The 17,527-nt window shown below is 39.1% G+C and overlaps 1 protein-coding gene across 4 annotated transcripts in view; it reads left to right on the plus strand.

Annotated features, from left to right (window-relative positions):
- Positions 1-3,131: 3,131 nt before the first annotated feature.
- Positions 3,132-17,527, plus strand: part of Memo1 (mediator of cell motility 1) — a 110,572-nt gene continuing 96,176 nt past the window's right edge. Inside the window, exons 1-2 of one of the 4 annotated variants that reach the window (XR_013429108.1) lie at positions 3,132-3,267; positions 3,935-4,012. Coding sequence is in view for 2 of the 4 variants with exons in the window: in XM_078029430.1 (XP_077885556.1) it covers positions 3,235-3,267; positions 3,935-4,012 (111 nt within the window). In the remaining 2 variants the exon portion in view is untranslated. The remainder of the gene's footprint in view (positions 3,268-3,934; positions 4,013-17,527) is intronic. The other 3 variants (XR_013429109.1, XM_078029430.1, XM_078029431.1) reach the window with 3 other exon arrangements.

The raw sequence follows: 17,527 nt of genomic DNA on the forward strand, positions 1-17,527 counted from the left end.
TGAAAACAAAGTTTTACATATAAAAATTTCATTCTAAAACATTGAAAATGAACAAATTTACATCTTATGTGAGATATCATTAGATAAAGTACTAGGCGTCTGGGCTTGTGGCTTGGTCGCAGAGCGCTTGCTTAGCATGTGTGAGGCACTCAGTTTGACTCTCAGTATTACATATCATAATCAATGACTTAGATGAAGTACTTAGCCTAGTATAAGGTATGTAGTGTTTAATAAATGTCAATAAATTTGGTTTGTATAGCTAAAAGTGGCAAAGTTGACTGATTATAGGTTAGTGTATCAGTTTCAATTGAAATCACAATAGTCTATGCTAAACTCTTAACCCAGATTTGTTTGGAATATTGTGGTAATGTTCTAGAATGTTTTTTTGACCTACAGGGCTTTCAGAGGTATGAGGCTTCTAAAGCTATGAATAAATAAAGTCTAAAGTCAATTATTGTCATGTACATATAAAAATCAAGCCTAAAAATTCAATAAATTAGGTATTTTTTAGTATAAGTAGTATGTGTATATGACATAAAGTTGTTCAAAAGATACACAAATATATACATTGAAAAGGTTAAATCCTTGTTCCATCCTTGCGGCATAGCTACAATTACTGTTACCAGTTTGTTGCTTTTTTCTAGAAGTATTCCACAGTATATCAAGTGTAGGAACATGTATTTATTTTTACACAAATGGTAGGATACTTTACATACTATTTTGCAATTCATTTTTTCGATGTTTTGGAGTCTTTCCATACCAGTATATTCCTCCACCACATTCTTTTCATGTGTATCTCCTTGAACAAGCCTGATTGATGGACATTGTGGTTAATTCCAGTTATTTGTTTATAGAAACTGCTGCAGTGAATGTTGGATATGCTGCTCCAGAAGTGCATTAATGTTTGGTTCTGTGACTGCTTCTTATTTTTTGAAGCCTGTGCCTCATAAGGACTATTAATGAAGATTCCTCCTTTGCTCTTACTATGAAGTGTTTATGGAATGTCAAACTCAAATTACAGGTGGATATAATGGAAATTGTTAATAACATGAGAATTGTACACTATTGCCAAATAAGATTCTCTTGGAATACAAAGTATTTTCCATTATATGAATCAATTTAGGGGCGATGGATACGTGAATCGTTTCAATTTATTTCTTTCAAGAGTCTGCTTGAATAATGTAGCCAGAATAAGGTAGATGGGGAATAATGATGTAGTTGAGAGCATTCGAGAGGTAATAGATGATCCCCTAACCTTTCATTTTATTTGGCATTATGGTCTTTGTTCAGCATTTGATCAGTTAGAAAAATCATTTGAAGAAAGAAGTGTTCAGGGGCCGTGGCTGTGGCTCAGCGGTAGAGCACTTGCCTTGCATGTGCGAGACCCTGGGTTCGATTCTCAGCACACATAAAAATAAGTGACATAAAGATATATATATATATATATATAAAAGTGTTCAATTGAATATAAAAGTGTTCAATTGAGCATTTTAATAGTGAGGAAGCTTAATTTTAAATTAGATTAGTAGTTTGGAACTAAGATTGTTGTGCCTAGGCAGAAAGGATGATGACAGGAACAAAACTGTTTACACATACCCTAATATATAAGATTCTCATAGCAAGCTGTGAGATTTCTACTGCTGTTTGCATTTGACAGATGAGAGAACCAAGGCTTGAAAAGCAGGTTGAATTACTAGATGCCTATGATCACACAGATGATGAATGACAGGGCCAGGATACAAATCTCCTGTTCTAATTCAAAGGGCTTGAAATATGAAACTTTCTTTGTTCATTGTATCCAGCCTCTCCAATTTTACCATAGAAACAATATCAGTAATAAACCACCACAAGAGCTGTCACAATAGCACTTAAAAAAGTTTCCTTGTTCTTGAAATTTACAATGAAAAGTTGACCTTTTCATCAGTTGTCATTGAGTTTTGGTTCTCTGGAAAGAGCACCATGGAATTAGAGTTCATCTTCTTTTTTGATTGTCCCTAAGGTGGCTTTAGCTATCCAGTATGTCATTTAAAAGAAAAATTATTTGTTTTAATTCAGTATGCCATTTTATCTTTTGACTGCACAATATTTTAATATTTGAGCAGGTTAGTGGTGAAATTAAGGTAAAATTTGCATAAAGACAAATACTCAGTGGAGATTTTAGCTTAATAGCTGTGTAGAAAAGCCTGTGCAATTCAGAAGTGTACCATTATTAGACCAGGTTTTAGGACAGGGATCTCTTATAAAATCCTTGGGCCCTAAAGTTTGAAAAGATGGGAGAAGGAGAAGGGCAGAATAGTGCCATTAAAAAAAAAAAAAATCTTATTAATGGCACTATAGAAACCTAAACTTGAATAGGAGGCAGCCAGTCCTCTATTTTGGACATTGCCAAAGGCCTGTTTAAATGTGAATCTAAGGTATAACAATTTTATGATTCTAGGCCCAAATCTTTTTTTGAAGATATGCAAATCTCTCTTACTGTCTTCCTGGTTTTGAACTGGTATGTTTAATAACAATAGCAATTTCTTAGAGTTCCAATTTGTAATTCTGTGCTGATACATATATGGAATACTGGGATTTATAAGATGGCAAGTGAACGCTGACATAACTAATGTTTGTTATATGTATACGTTACATCCTTCAGGATTTTTTTGTACGGGAGGCTGGGGGGATTGAACTGAGGATGTTTTACTACTGAGCTTCCTATCAGGCTCTTTAAATGAAGTAACTCTTATTCTAGGTACACCCCTTGAGTGCCATCCCCATTTTACAGTTGGGAATATCAGAGTCTATTGCTTCACACTTTAGCTAGGGAGATTAGACACGAAGCTACATCAAGGTAACATGAAACAAGATCAACTTTTACAGCGTCTAGTGGCAAGGGTGACCCTGGGAAGCAGAAACTTTATTTGCAGGCACACTTTACCATGTGCCTGCTTCTACACGTGAACTTCGCGGCATGGCCACCCACTTTCATCCCTGGGTGAAACCTTGAGAGTTCGAGTCCACTAAGGACGCCTGGGTATGGTTGGGAACACCCGCCAGACTTTTGGGGTGGAAAGCCGCTTCTGCGCGTTCTGCCGTCTCTGGGCTTAAGGAAGTTGGCTGGGGGAAGGGGCTTGCCTTGCGGCTGCGTCCTGCTCGCTGCGCCCTGCCCCCAGCCTCTGCTGGCGCTAAACCCCGGAGAGCGGAGCGTGCACGTTGAGATTCCTCGCGGGCCTGGCAGCGGTGCTGGGCATGCTCAGTGGGCCGGACCCGTTAGAGTGGCGAGTAAGGAAGCGTTGGCTCCTCCGGGTCTGCCTTCCCCGGTTCAGGCCCCGGCCCTGGGCTTTGTGTGCGCGGAGCTGCAGCCGCCGCTGCCGCCTCGCCCGGCCACCGGACCCCATGCCGTCCGGCCTGTCCGGTTTCCGCCGTTAACCTCGCCGCGCGGCGGGAGGAGGAGCGGGGCGGGGCCAGCGGGCGGGCGGACGGGCAGGAGGGCCCAGCCGGGGGTGGGGGTGGGTGCGGGGAGCCCCGCGGGGGGTGGGGGGAGGGGGCGGGCGCGGAGTCACGGGGGTGGGGTCACCGGCGGTGGCTCGGGGAGGCCAACCGGGAGGGGAGGGGGCCGTGGGGGCGGCTCAGCGGAACCAGCCCCGGCTGGGGAGCAGCGGCGACTCTGGGGCCGGGCCAGGGCTTTCCGGGCTTCGGTGAAGCCGCCGTGGGCCCCATCTTCCGGCGGTCGCCCGAGTTTGTGGTGATTGTTGCTGTGGCCGCCACCAACCCGGCTGCCATCTCCTCCTCCTGGACCGCCGCCGCCTCCTCTTCCTCCTCCTCCTGGGCCGGGCCGATCCCCTCCCCGCTGCCGCCTCCTCCTGGGCTGGGCCCGCGCTGTCTCGTCCCCTCGCGGAGCCGCTCCTGCCGCCGCCGCCGCCTCCTCATTCATCCTCGTGCACCATAGGCGGCACAGGCTCCAAGATGTCCAACCGAGTGGTCTGCCGGGAAGCCAGTCACGCCGGGAGCTGGTACACAGCCTCAGGTAGGGCCCCAGGCCGCCCGCCCGCCGCCGCCGCCGCCGCCTGGCCCCGCGCCCGGCCGCCCGAGGTCGGCAGCCCGGCCCGCGGCGGCGGCGGGCGGGGACCAGGGCGCGGACGGGCCGCCCGGCGCGGACCGCGTGGGGAGGGAGCGGGCAGGCGGGCCTCGCGCCTCCCCCACCGGGCGGCAGCGGTCCGGCCGGCGGCCTCTCGCTCCCCGGAGTTGGGGCTAGAGGAGAGTTGCCGCCCCGGGACCCGGCTCGAGGCAGGAGCAGGCTCGCCGTGCTCCGGACCCGTCCACTAGTCGCCTCCTCCCGCCCGCGGGCGCTGGCCGCTGCCACCGGGAGGGATGGGGTGCGGGCGCCGAGCCCCGCGCCCCGGGCGCCTGGAGCGAGAGCGCGGACCGCCTGCCTCGTCCGGCCTGCCCTCCCCGCCCGGGTCCGCGGGGCGCCCTCGCGCGAGGGAGTTCGGTGCGCCCGCGCTGGAGCCTCCTCACCCTGAGCCCGAGAGGAAGTCCCCTGGCCGTTTTCCTCTGGCACTTAAGAAAGACTGGCAGCATTTCCCCTCACCTTTAGGGTGCCTCGCTCTTGGAGGGAGTGAAGGCTGGTACTTTTTCACGCTCCAGACTAGACAGAAGGTCTCCGCGTGGGAGACCTGTCAGAGGATGGCCTTTCAGGGATTTGTCGCTTTGTAGGTCGGGACTCGGGTGGAAGGAAGTACTGCCAAGCAGGGGCTTTGAGTGGCCTCCCAGCTCTTTTGTCAGTGTTTGCATTGTTACTGTCATGCAGGGACAGCTGGAGATGGCATCAGCACTTTTCCTGAGCAGCCTCTCCACAGTCTCTAGTCGCTCTAGGCAGGTGCGGGAACTACCTAAAAGAATTAGTTTAGGTTTTGAGTAAATTCCTTCTTCTTGTCTCTCCTGTCTCAAAACCTTTTCGAGTTCTTTATGTAAGAAAGGGTAGGGACTCTGCCTTTAATAAAGCTCTTGTTAGAACCATTGCTTTCTGGGATTATTTTCAGGGGTCACATTTCTGGTATGTTAACAAAGAAAGTTTCCCTGTGATGTCTGATAGTCTTTTGTCATTTGGTATTGGTTTATCAATAACTAGACCTAACTTCTGACATGAGTTGGATCATGTTCCTTTTTACCAATAACTTGGCTGGATAGTGACACAGGTTTTGAGGAAACAAAGATTTGGAAAGAAATTCTTTTCTGTGAGGTTGTTAAACTAGTTCATTAAATACATACACCATTCTGACTCACTGAAGATTTGCTCTGTTAAGACAGGCAAGAATTGTCATGATTGGATTTGGAACCCACTGCTAACAGGTAGCTATAGTTTTTGCATTAAGCAGGTATGACATTTTATGGTTACAGTGGCTTTCCTTTATGTTTCTGAAGTACTTCATCAACCTTTAAACAGCTCTCACAACCTGAGAATGTCATTTAAATTCTTGTTCAGTAAATAGGGAAACATGTAGAGAAGTTCAGCAATGTGTCCAAGACTAAGCTAGGAACTGAAAAAAGGGAGGCCCTGGTTTCTGGTTATGTCCTCTACAATGAATTTTTAATATTATTGATGAAAAATAGCCTTTCAGAGTTGTAAATAAGCTTTCCTTCAATGTGTTTTGAAGAGTTAAAAAGAGTTCAAAAAAGTCTCAGCTTTCACTTTTTTTTTGGTACTATGAATTGAACCCAGAGACACTTTATCCCAAACTACATCCCCAGCTCTTTTTTTTTTTATTTTTATTTTTAAGATAGGGGCTCACTGCATTGCTCAGGGCCTTGCTAAGTTGCTTAGGCTGGCCTCAAACTTGCCATCCTCTGGCAGAACCAAGCCTCTGAAATTGTAGAGGTGGGCCAACAAACTTGGTTCTAGTTTCCACTTTCTTGGCCATCTTTTGGTATAACTGTTGTGATTTTCTATGCCTTTCTAAGAGTGTTTTAAACTCTTTTTGTTGTTTTGTATTGGAATGTGGGTAAGTATTCTGGAGGAATTTTTATAGATTCTTGAACATTCTTTGGGTAGTAAAATTGGACACAGCTCACACTTTGTATTTAGAAAGATAGTTTCACTGTATTTTCACAATATAAGATGAATTCTTTAATCAAGCTAAATTATGTGATGATAGTTATTTATCAACAGTGAACTAAAATGGACTATTTTCTTAAAACTTTTCACATAGAGAATTATATTCTTATTTCCCTAAATTCTAAGTAAATGTAGTAATGCCACTTTGGTAATGTGAACTGTCATAGAATCTTATTGCTAAATTCAAACTATATGTGTGAGACTTTATAAATGTGATAAATTTATAATTGAGGGTGCATTTAAAGCAAATTAATTGTAAAGGTCAATTTGGATTTTAAAAATAAATGAAGTAAAATTATAGGTAAGTAAACTTAGAATTGGTCTAATAACTTGTGTCTTTAATTTTGTGCCTTTGTACCTATATCAATATCATTGACTATTGAAAAACTTTTATATGTATTGTGTTATTGTTTCTTTTTCTTTTTATAGCTTCTTCTTCTTCTTCTTTTTTTTTTTTTTTTTTTAAGGGATTGAATCCAGGGGTACTCCAGTACTGAGCTGTATCCTCAGCCCCTTTTATTTATGTTGAGACAAGATCTCACTAAGTTGACTGGAGCAGCCCTGAATTGGTGATCCTCTTGAGTTGCTGGGATTACAGGCCGGCACCACTGCACCTGAGTGTGTTGTTATTTCTTTAGGAAACTAGTCCTAAAGACATGTGAAGAATAAGAGAGATGCATTTGTTAATCATCATTCTGTGGTTCTTGCAGCATTCAGGTTATGTTTATAGAATTAAAACATTCAATTACTAACAGAAATAACGGTTAGATCACATTGTTTCAGTTATCTAGCTATTTAAGTGAATAAGTGTGTGTATATATATATCACACACCCATATATCTTCATCTTACTTATACCTTGTTTTATGCTAGATCCATTGATAGAGTAGTGTAAATTGTTGTCTGTCCTCAAGGAATTTATAGTTATACATAGGAAGTAATAGTTCAAGCAGCAGTTAAATATCAGAGAAGCTTAGATGTTGCTTTTTAGGAGTTTTGAGGAGAGTGGAGTGACTTTAAGGTTACAGTTTGAATCGTTCTTTGTATATGGGCAAGTTTGGAGCAGGAGGAAAGAACATTGGGTTGGGAAACACCACCAAGATACAGAGGCAGTTAAATGTAATTAGTTCAATTTAATAAAGAGTGGAAGGTTCTCCTGGGTATAATTCATGAGCCTGGAATAGGAGGTTAGAGCTGGAGTATAGCCTATGAGTGCTAAACATTGTAGGGATTGGACTTCAGTGAGGACCAATGGAGATTTTAGAGTAAAGAACTAATATGATTAATCTCATAGGAAGAAAATTAATCTCATAGGAAGATTAATCCTCATTTCTTTGCTAGTGTGCAGCAAGGATCAGCAAACTTAACTGTGGCCTACATCTCCCATTTCCCCCCATGTCTCACTAGCTAAGTTTAATTTAAAAAAAAAATTTTTTTTTTTGTAGTTGTAGATGGACAATGTGCCTTTATTTAATTTTTGTATGTAGTGCTAAGGATCTAACCCAGTGCCTCACACATTTCATTTGCTCTGCCACTGAGCCCCAGCCCCAGCCCTAAGTTTAATTTTTAAAGGGTTAAAGTATAAACAAAGCTGGGTGCATTCCTGTTATCCCAGCAGCTCCGGAGGCTGAGACAGGAGGAGTTTAAAGCCAGCATCAGCAACTGGAGGCACTGTGCAACTCAGTGAGACCTTGTCTCCAAGTAAAATACAAATAGGGATGGGAATGTGGTCAGTGGTCTAATGCCCCTGAGTTCAATTCCTGGTACCCTGCCCTCCCAAAAAGAACAAACAAAAACAAGATATGCAATAGAAACCATGTATGGAACAGAAGTTTGAAATATTTACTATATGTTTCTTTAGAGAAAAAATTTGCTGACTTCTGTTGTAGGTTAATGGTTCTAAGAGTGTGACCTGTAGTGTTATGGATCTGTAGTCTCTTTTCTCCAGATTTGGTGTAGCTTTCATTTTATTATTTCAGGCCCTTATCATCTGTCAGGACAGTTACACCTGCCTCTTACCTAAACTTCTTTCTGCCAATCTATCCTGTTAAGTCCATTCTCTACACTGCTGCTTGAATAATCTATTGACCGTATCATTCCTTTCATCATTTTTTCACTGATCCATATTGTCTTATTCTTGAATAAAGCCTAAGTCCTTTCATGACTTTACATCTTCCTCTTTCTTGATAGCTTTTTCCATCCCATCCAAGTTCTTGATTTTACTATGCTCAAGCAACATCTAGCAAATATATCATGCCTTGTTTTTTTTTTTTTTTTTTTAATCACTGTGCTTGTTACTCAGATTTTCCTCACTATTGAAACAGACTTTGCCAGGATAATTTCTATTCATCTTTTAAAGACTCAGGTCTTAACTGGACTTGGTAGTACATGCCTATAATCTCTGCTACTTGGAAGGCCAAGCAGGAGGATTCCAAGTTTGAGGACAGCCTGGGGAATGTAGTGAGACCTTGTCTTAAAATAAAAAGAGAAAAGAGCTGAAGATGGTAGAGCATCTTTGGGTTCAATTCCCAGATACAAACAAAACAAAAGTCTTAGGTGTTAGTACCTCCAGGAAATCTATCCTAATGCCTTCTTGCTTCCCCTTGAAGCCAAGGACCATGTTTTAAAAACTCTGGATACTTGGTATATGTTTAGTACATAATAGATATGTATTTTAAATATTTTTTTTTGTAGTTGGACACATTATCTGTGTTTTTTTTTTTAGAGAGAATTTTTAGTATTTATTTATTTATTTATTTTAGTTTTCGGCGGACACAACATCTTTGTTGTTATGTGGTGCTGAGGATCGAACCCGGGCCACACGCATGCCAGGCGAGCGCACTACCACTTGAGCCACATCCCCAGCCCCATTATCTGTATTTTATTTATTTATTTTTATGTGGTGCTGAGGATCGAACCCAGGGCCTCACACGTATTAGGTGAATACTCTACCCTGAGCCATAACCCCAGTTCTATAGGTATTTGGTAAATGTTTAAATATATGAATGTAAAAAAAAATCCTTGTCATATAATAGATAATTCGGAAATGGTGGGTATTGGTAGCATATTCACAGAGCTATTGATTTTTAAATCCTGAAGAGCAATAGGGGTTATGTAGGATCACTGTCAGTCAAATCTCTGAGCATAGTATAGATGGTAGAAAAGGATTAGGCATCCTGATGACCAGATCAGAATCCATTTAATGTAAGATTTTCAATTTATTTTTGTCTGTCTGTTTGTTTGTTTATTTATTTATTTATTGATGGTACTAGAGATTGAACCCCAGGCACTTTATCACTTAGTTATATCCTCAGCCTTTTTATTTTGACATTGGGTCTCTTGTTGCAGAGTCTGGCCTCAAACTTTCAGTTATCTTGCCTCAGCTTCCTAAGTAGCTGGGATTGCAGGCATGTGTGACAGCACCAGCTAATATAAGAGTTTTAATGATATATGATATACATTTAGAAAAGTGTACAACTAGATGAGTTTTCACAAAATAAACACATTCACATAGCCAGCACCTAGGTCATGAAACATTTTTACTGGAACTCTACCTGCCGCCAATATTCCTTATATTTTTCCTTGTAGAAAAATTTTGTTTGTTTTTGAAATCTATATAAGTGGAATCATGTATATAGTACATACTCTGGTTTCATTTGCTCAACATTACATTTGTGAGAGAGGTCCATGTTATATTGTAGTTTGTTCATTCTCATTGCTGTATTTGTTTTGTGAATAAGTTACAGTTTATCCATTCTCCTGTTGGTGAATATTTTTTAAAAAATATATTTTTTTCTGCTGTGAATGTTTTTATACTTTTTTTTGGGTAAACATATATGTGGTTTTTTTAAAGTAAATGCAGTATATAAATAGGTCATCATTTATGCATAGGACAAGTTTTAAGATTCTGCTAGTGTTTTGCAATGTGGTTTTATGAATTTCCAGTCTTACCAGCAGTGAGGAGAGCTCCAGTTCTAGGACCTTGCCAACACTTGACATTGTCAACTAGTCCTTTTTTTTTTTTTTTTTTTTTTTAGTTATTGTGGAACGTTGTAAAGTGGTATTGCATCATAGTTTCCATTGTATTTCTTAGTGAAGTTGAGCAATTTTCATGTTAGGGATCCCATCTTTATTGATTATTGGATTTTTGCTTTTGTGGGGTATCTATTTAATCTTTTGCCTTTTTGTGTTGGGTTGTTTATTTTAAAAATAATTTTGTAAATTTTTATATGCTATATAAGTTGTTCATTAGATACAGTATATATTTCCTAAATATCTTCTTTTTAAGTAACATTTTCAGAATCTTGGTGTTTTGGTGTTTAGTTCTTAATTTTAGAGAAGTCCAATTTATCAGTTAGTGCTTTTTTGTTTTTATTTATGACATCTCTACTTACCTCAGTGTTCTGAAGTTACTCTCCTATTTTTTTTCTAGGAGCCTTATCTTTTAACTTTTTATGTTTAGAGTTCTAGTTCATCTGATTGATTGCTATGTATGTATGTACTCTGTAAGTGAAGTAGCAGTTCATTATGTTGGGACTCCTCTTTCCTACTCAGTACTGGGGATTGAACCTGGGGACACTCTATACCTGAACCAAACCCTTTTAAATTTTTTTTAAAATTTTGAGACAGGGTCTTGCTGAGTTGCTGAGGCTGACGTTGAATTTGGAATCCTCTTTTTTTGAACCTGTCAAATCCTCGGGATTATAGCTGTACGCACTGTGCCTGGCTTATTATGCCAAGCATTTTTGTTAAAGTGAACATACATGTAGAAAAACTATACAAGTCCAGTGTACACCTTACTAAATATTCACAGATTTAACATAACCAATATAATACGCCATAGATTAAGAAATATAATATTTTTAAAATCCCAGAGAAATGTATTACATTACATTTTAATGTTTCTGAAATTGGTCTGTTTTAAAGTGTGTACTTAGTGTGTAGCTTTGATTCCCCCCACCCCCGAAAAATGGTGTTTATATTGATGGTACATCTTATAATCAATGAGGTTTTTGAATTGAGGATATATCAAAATCAGATTTCAAAAGATATTTTCAAAGTATTTATATGATACTTAGCTTAGTGTAGTTTTACTTTTTTTTTTTTAGTTTTACTAAAACTTTTCTTTTACTCTGCTGTGTTTCTAAGTATTTAATAAAATTATATCAGAATTCTTTAGTTGGAAAACCACAAATTTATTATTTTGTGGGGGAGCATGTACCTTTAACTCTAGGTGTCAAAACAAAATTTCTTGGTGTGTGAGAAATTGGAAAATTGCCTAATAAAACTATTCTTCTTTGAAAAGACTTTATTTAGTTGTAAAGTAGATTCTTCTAGGTTATGAAATATGATTTTCTGTGTGTTCATTTTTCATGCTATTATTTTATCCTGGAGGAAGGCAAGAAGGAAAGAAGTTTAGTAGGCAAACTGTTGATGTTATTTATTTATTTATTTTTTACCAGTAAGAACAGCTTTTATTGGTTGCAATGGTGAATGGAAGAGAGGGTAGACGACAGCTCACGCTCCTGCGGTGGTATTCGCAGATTGAGTAGTTGCTCTCCGAAAAAAGCCTGTTGATGTTATTGCTTGATTACTGCTAGTCCTTTCTTGCTTTCCTTCTTGTTCTTTCACATGCAGTTTCCAAGTCAAAATATCATCTTTCCTATCTCCATGTTGTAGTTTGTATAATTTTCTTTTGGAATTTTTCCATATGAAAAGGATGAAAATGACAAAAGTCTTTCACTAAATGCATTGCATGGATACACTACACATATATCTATATAACTTCTGATCCTCAAAAGGATGCTGCAGGGTTGGTATCATCTCCATTTATGAATGTGGGAACAATGACTCAGAGAGGTTGAGTAACTTGTATAAGTCTGGCTCTAAAACTAGTTTAGTGTTAGTGGTAGGGAGGTATAGAGAGATATACTGCCCTAAACACTGAACTTTTTCTGTTCCAATTTTGTTTTTTCTCAGAGCACAATGTGAACATTTAATTTATACTCACATATCATCTATGGCTTATAAAACACTTTCTCATATATTTTTTAAAAATATTTTTTTAAATTGTAGATGCACACAATACATTTATTTATTTATTTGTTTGTTTGTTTATTTATTTATTTACTATGTGGTGCTGAGGATGGAACCCAGTGCCTCACACATGCCAGATGAGTATGCTACCACTGAGCCACAACCCCAGCTCTCTTATATATTTTTGATTTCACATTGATCCTAAGATTAGGTGAAGGATAGATGAGGCAGGCAGGTCGTTGGTCCATCTTACCCTGCCATTTTATAGATGAAAAACTAACATGTGGAGAGTTCTTTACCTGTTCATACTTCTAGTAAATACTGTGAGACATACTGGTTATGCATGTGAGTTAGCATGTGAGTGAACTCAAGACTTTTAGCTGAAACCAGAGTAAGAAGTTTTAACTCTTTGGAAGTGATGAGCATCTTTATAATTGTTAAGTAAACATCTTGGATTAGTGAAATAGGAAAAACATAACTAGAACACTCCTAATTGCTTAATGTTATTCATATAATTTAAGTACAAAGAAGTTGGTATATTTAATTAGACTAGTTTGGGATTTTGAATTGAGCCTAACAAATTTGGCACTTCAGAAGACACTTTATTTAACATTCAACGATTCAATACTGAACACATTGACTTCTTCATCTAAGGTTTAGGTGTATTTAGAGGAGGTAATAAAACAGACAAAATTTCCTAGAATTTACATTGTATTGGGGGAGACAGACAATAAATGAAGTAAATAAGTAAAATATATAGCATGCAAGATGGTGGAAGGTGCTGTGGACAATAACAAAGCAGAGCTGTCCTTCAGGGAATGAAGGGCTGAGGGGTGAAGTGCAGTACTAAGTAGCACAGAAAGGGAAGACTTCACTGAGATGATTTGAGTAAAGACTTGAAGTAGGTGAAAGATCAAGCCATGCATTTGGGTATAGACAATTTTAGGCAAGAGAGTATAACAGATTCAAAGATGCTAAGGCCAGAACAGGTATGACATATTGAGCAACAGCAAGGAGGTTAAGACCTTTGATAGCTGGAATGAGGTAAAATGGGGCAGAGTGATATGAGTCGAGAGGTAAGTGACTGGAGCATTGGCATGAAGGGGTTGTGATCAGATGGTATTAGGTCTTAAAGGCCATTTAAAAGACTTGAGAGCCATTGGAAGGTTTTGAACAATTGGTGATAGGATCTAATTTAGATTTTATAGAGTCACTTGGCTGCTGTGTTGAAAGTAGATTAAGGTTGACAAGTGGTGAAGGCAGTAATAATGGTAGAATCCCAGAGAGGAGGAAAGCAGTAATCAAGTAGAGATGATCAGCTTGGACTGAGTAATAGCAATGGAGATGGTGAGAAGTGTCTGGTTGCCAGATTTAATTTGAAGGTAGAACTAAGAAGGTTTGTTGACATACTTGAAGTGTGGGGTATGAATAAAAGAAGTCATGGATGTTTCTTAAGGTTCATCTCTGAGCAATTGCAATGATGGAGTTGCTATTACCTGAAATAGGGAAGACTTTAAGAGGCACAAGTTTTACTGGGAAGGTTTGAAACTCAATTTTGGTTTGTTGGAGATGTTTGCTGCATAGTTCAGTGGATATAAGAGTCTTGTTGTTAAGGTGAGAGGTCTAGATGGGAGATGTAAAATTTGAAAATAGTCAAGTATAATAAAGACAAGTATCTAGATGTAACCACCAAGAAATTGAGAATAGCTGGAAAAAAAAAAAAAGGAGGTTGGGTGACTGAGCCTTAGGACATTTCCAACATGAAAAGGTTGGGAAGATAAGGGAGATACTGTTAAGGAAGCAGATTAAAAGTTATGTTGTAAGGAGGAGGACAAGAAGTCCTGGGAGTCAAAAAAGAAAATAAGGCATCTCAACACAATTCATATAGATCTGTGTGAGTCTGGTTTCTGTCACTGTGGTCTTGGCCATTTCTTATGTCACTGCCATAGCTTCCTGCTTGTCACTCAATTGTCCTTATGTTGTTTATACAGAGGCAGAGAAAAGTTTTTAAAAATGTAAATCAAATAGTATTCTTTTCTCAAACTCCCCCATCATATTTAGAATTACATTTAGACTTCTTTCCAAGGTACAAGGTCTCATGTGCTGTGATCTGCTTAATTTTGTGATTTCATCTCCTATCACTTTTCCTTTCACGTATGCTGTTGATATGTTAAGATGATTATTTAGGACTTTTGCATGTGTTCTTTATAAGATTAACTAATCCAGGCTGGTAGTTAAAGAAAGGGAATTTTTTTTCTTTTCTTTTTCTTTTTTTTTTTTTTTTTGGTACTGTGGATTGAACTCAGGAGCACTCGACCACTGAGCCACATTCCCAGCCTCTCAGCTAAGTTGCTGAGGCTGGCTTTGAACTCTCAATCCTCCTGTTTCAGCCTGGTCAGCCGCTGGGATAACATAGGTGTTTGCCTTAAGAGGTAATTTCATATCTAAACTTGTTAGCATTTAGCAAACCCCTTTTTGCTATTTCTATTAGTTCCTAAGAGCCATGTTGAAATTTCCAACTTTAATTATGGACTTGTCTGTTTTTTTTTTCTTTTTCCTTTTAGTTTTGTTGATTATTTTATATATTTTGATTCTCCATTATTTGGCATACATACTTGGGATTAGATTTTTTTTAATTTATTGACTTTATCATTGTGTATGTACCCCTTTATATCTGGTAATTATTATTTTTTTAAGGTGTTTCTTGTTTTTATTTTAAGGCCAATACAGCTTTCTCAAGGTTAATATTTACATGGTGTATGCTTTTCTGACAGGGATCACTGAGACCACTCTCAGGTTTGATGAAAAGAACTCAGAAAAGATGTTATACTTAAGATACTTTTTACTACAGAGATAGTACACAGATTAAAATTGGCAAAAGAAAAATCCACATATGGTGGAGTCCAAGAGAAACCAGATGCAAGTATCCTGTTTCTTTCCCAATGGAGTTGTGCTGACTATGCTTAATTTTCCATAGTGGCGTGTGACTAATACCAAGTATTGCCAATCAGGGTAACTCATCTACCTTTTGATATCCAGGTTTTTATTGGGATTTAGTTATGTTGGCCTGGTGCATCCACATGACTGACTTTAGTTACTCAGTCTCCATTTACCCTCTTCCAAAAGAGATCACACTGATACAATGTGGCTCAGGATATCAGAAGAATGAAACAGAGAGTTCACCATAAATCACATTGTTAGCATAATCTATCTGGCAAAGCCCCTGATATACGAAGACACTTTTTTTTTTAGTATGGTAAAATATATATAACATATCATTTACTATGTTAACAATGGTTAAGTGTATTTAGTTCTGTTCCCATTGAGTATCTTCAGTGTTTGCAGTCATTGCCCTCATTCTTCTCCAGAGCCTTTTTACCTCCCCACTGGAACATTAGTGTTGGTTAGATATCAACTCCCATTCCCCCTCACCCTAGCCCCTGGCAGCCACCGTACTACTTACTGTCCTTTCATGTCTGGTTTATTTAACTTAAAATGTCTACAGGGCCCATCCATGTTATAGCATGTATCAGAATTTCATTCCTTTTTAAGAATGAATAATATTCCATTGTATGTATGTAACCACATTTTGTTCACTCATCTGTTGGTGGACACTTGAACTGTGTCTTTTGCCTATTGTGAATCATGCTGCTGTGAATCTGAGTGTAAAATGAGCACCTTTTTTCCACTTCCTTTGGAGATGTGTGTGTGTGTGTGTGTGTGTGTGTGTGTACATACACACACACACCTAGGATAGCTGTGTTACATGGTAATTAATTCTATGTTTAACTTTTTGAGGACTGTCAAACTGGCATCTACAGTTTTAAATTCCTACTAATAATACATGAATGTTCCGATTTTCCACATCCCTGGCAACATGTTATTTCCTCCTCTCCCCTTCTTCCCCCATCCCACATAGTTATTCTAATGGGTGTGAAATTGTATCATAGTTATATCATTGTGGTTTTGATTTGTGTCCTCCCCCCTTTTTAAAAAAATATTATTTTTTTTTGTAGTGGGACACAATACCTTTATTTATTTATTTTTTATGTGGTGCTGAGGATCGAATCCAGGGCCTCACAGGTGCTAGGCGAGCGCTTTACCACTGAGCCACAACCCCAGCCCCCCCTCCAACCTTTTTTTTTGCCTAGGCTATTTAACTCAAATGATTAAGTGATCCTCCTCCCATGGGAATATGCCACTTCCCCAGCTTGTATTTCTTAATGACTAAGGATATTGAACATCTTTACACATGCTTATTGGCCATTAGTATATCACCTTTGGAGAAATGCTGTTAAATTCCTTTGTACATTTTTGAATTGGGTTTCTTTCTTTCTTTTTTATTATTATTATTTTTTGGTACTGGGGATTGAACCCAGGGATTTTTAACCAGAGTCACATCCCCAGCCCTCCTTATTTTTTTTTATTTTGAGACAGGGTCTTGCTAAGTTGCTTAAGGCAGTGCTAAATTGCTGAGGCTGGCTTTAAACCTGTGAACTTTCTGCCTCAGCTTTCCCAGGTGTTTTTTTTTTTTTTGGGGGGGGGGAACGCGGGGAGAGCAGTGTTGGGAATCCAACTTGGGCCTGGCATGCGCTAGGAAAGTGTTTTTCTATGTTCTTGATGATATCCTTTCATGCATGAAAGTTTTTAATGTTGATAAGTTTCATTTTTTTTCTTGCTGTGATTTTGTATTATATCTGAGAAACCATTGCTAAATTCAGTCTCATAAAAATTTGCTCATGAGTTTTCTTTTAAGAATTTTATAGTTTTAGCTCTTATATTAAGGTAGGTAATCAATATTGAATTATTTTTTGTATGTGTTATGAGTAGAAGTTCAATTTTTTTTTGCATATCCAGTTATGTCTGCATTGTTATTTATTTTTTTAATTTGGCACTGGGGATTGAACTCAGGGATACTCAACCACTGAGCCTATATCCCCAGCCTGTTTTATTTTTGAGGCTGGCCTTGAACTTGTGATCTTATATACTTATATCTTATATACTCCATTTTTCCTCACAATGAACTTGTGATCCTCCTGCCTCAGCCTCCCAAATAGTTGGAATGATAAACATGCACCACCACATTTGGCTCTGGTTATTGTTACTTTAAGATTCAGTCATTCAAGCATTACTCTTTTGGGGTCAGTTCTGAATATATAATCAGGGAGGTATTTCTATTCAGGCTAGTGGTAGCTTTACTGATTTATGGCCCTCTGAGCTCTTCCTGAAGTTTTTGTGTGGATGTGTATAGTTTACCCTTTGTGTGTACAAGTTGATAGTAAACCAAAAACTCAAGTGAACCCCTTTGTAGATTTTTGGAGTTCTTTCTTGATACTAATTTGTGTGTGTGTGTGTGTGTGTGTGTGTGTTCATGTACCTTGGTGTTTTCCAC

This window comes from Ictidomys tridecemlineatus, chromosome 12 (assembly GCF_052094955.1).
Source record: "Ictidomys tridecemlineatus isolate mIctTri1 chromosome 12, mIctTri1.hap1, whole genome shotgun sequence".
Lineage (NCBI taxonomy): Eukaryota > Metazoa > Chordata > Mammalia > Rodentia > Sciuridae > Ictidomys > Ictidomys tridecemlineatus.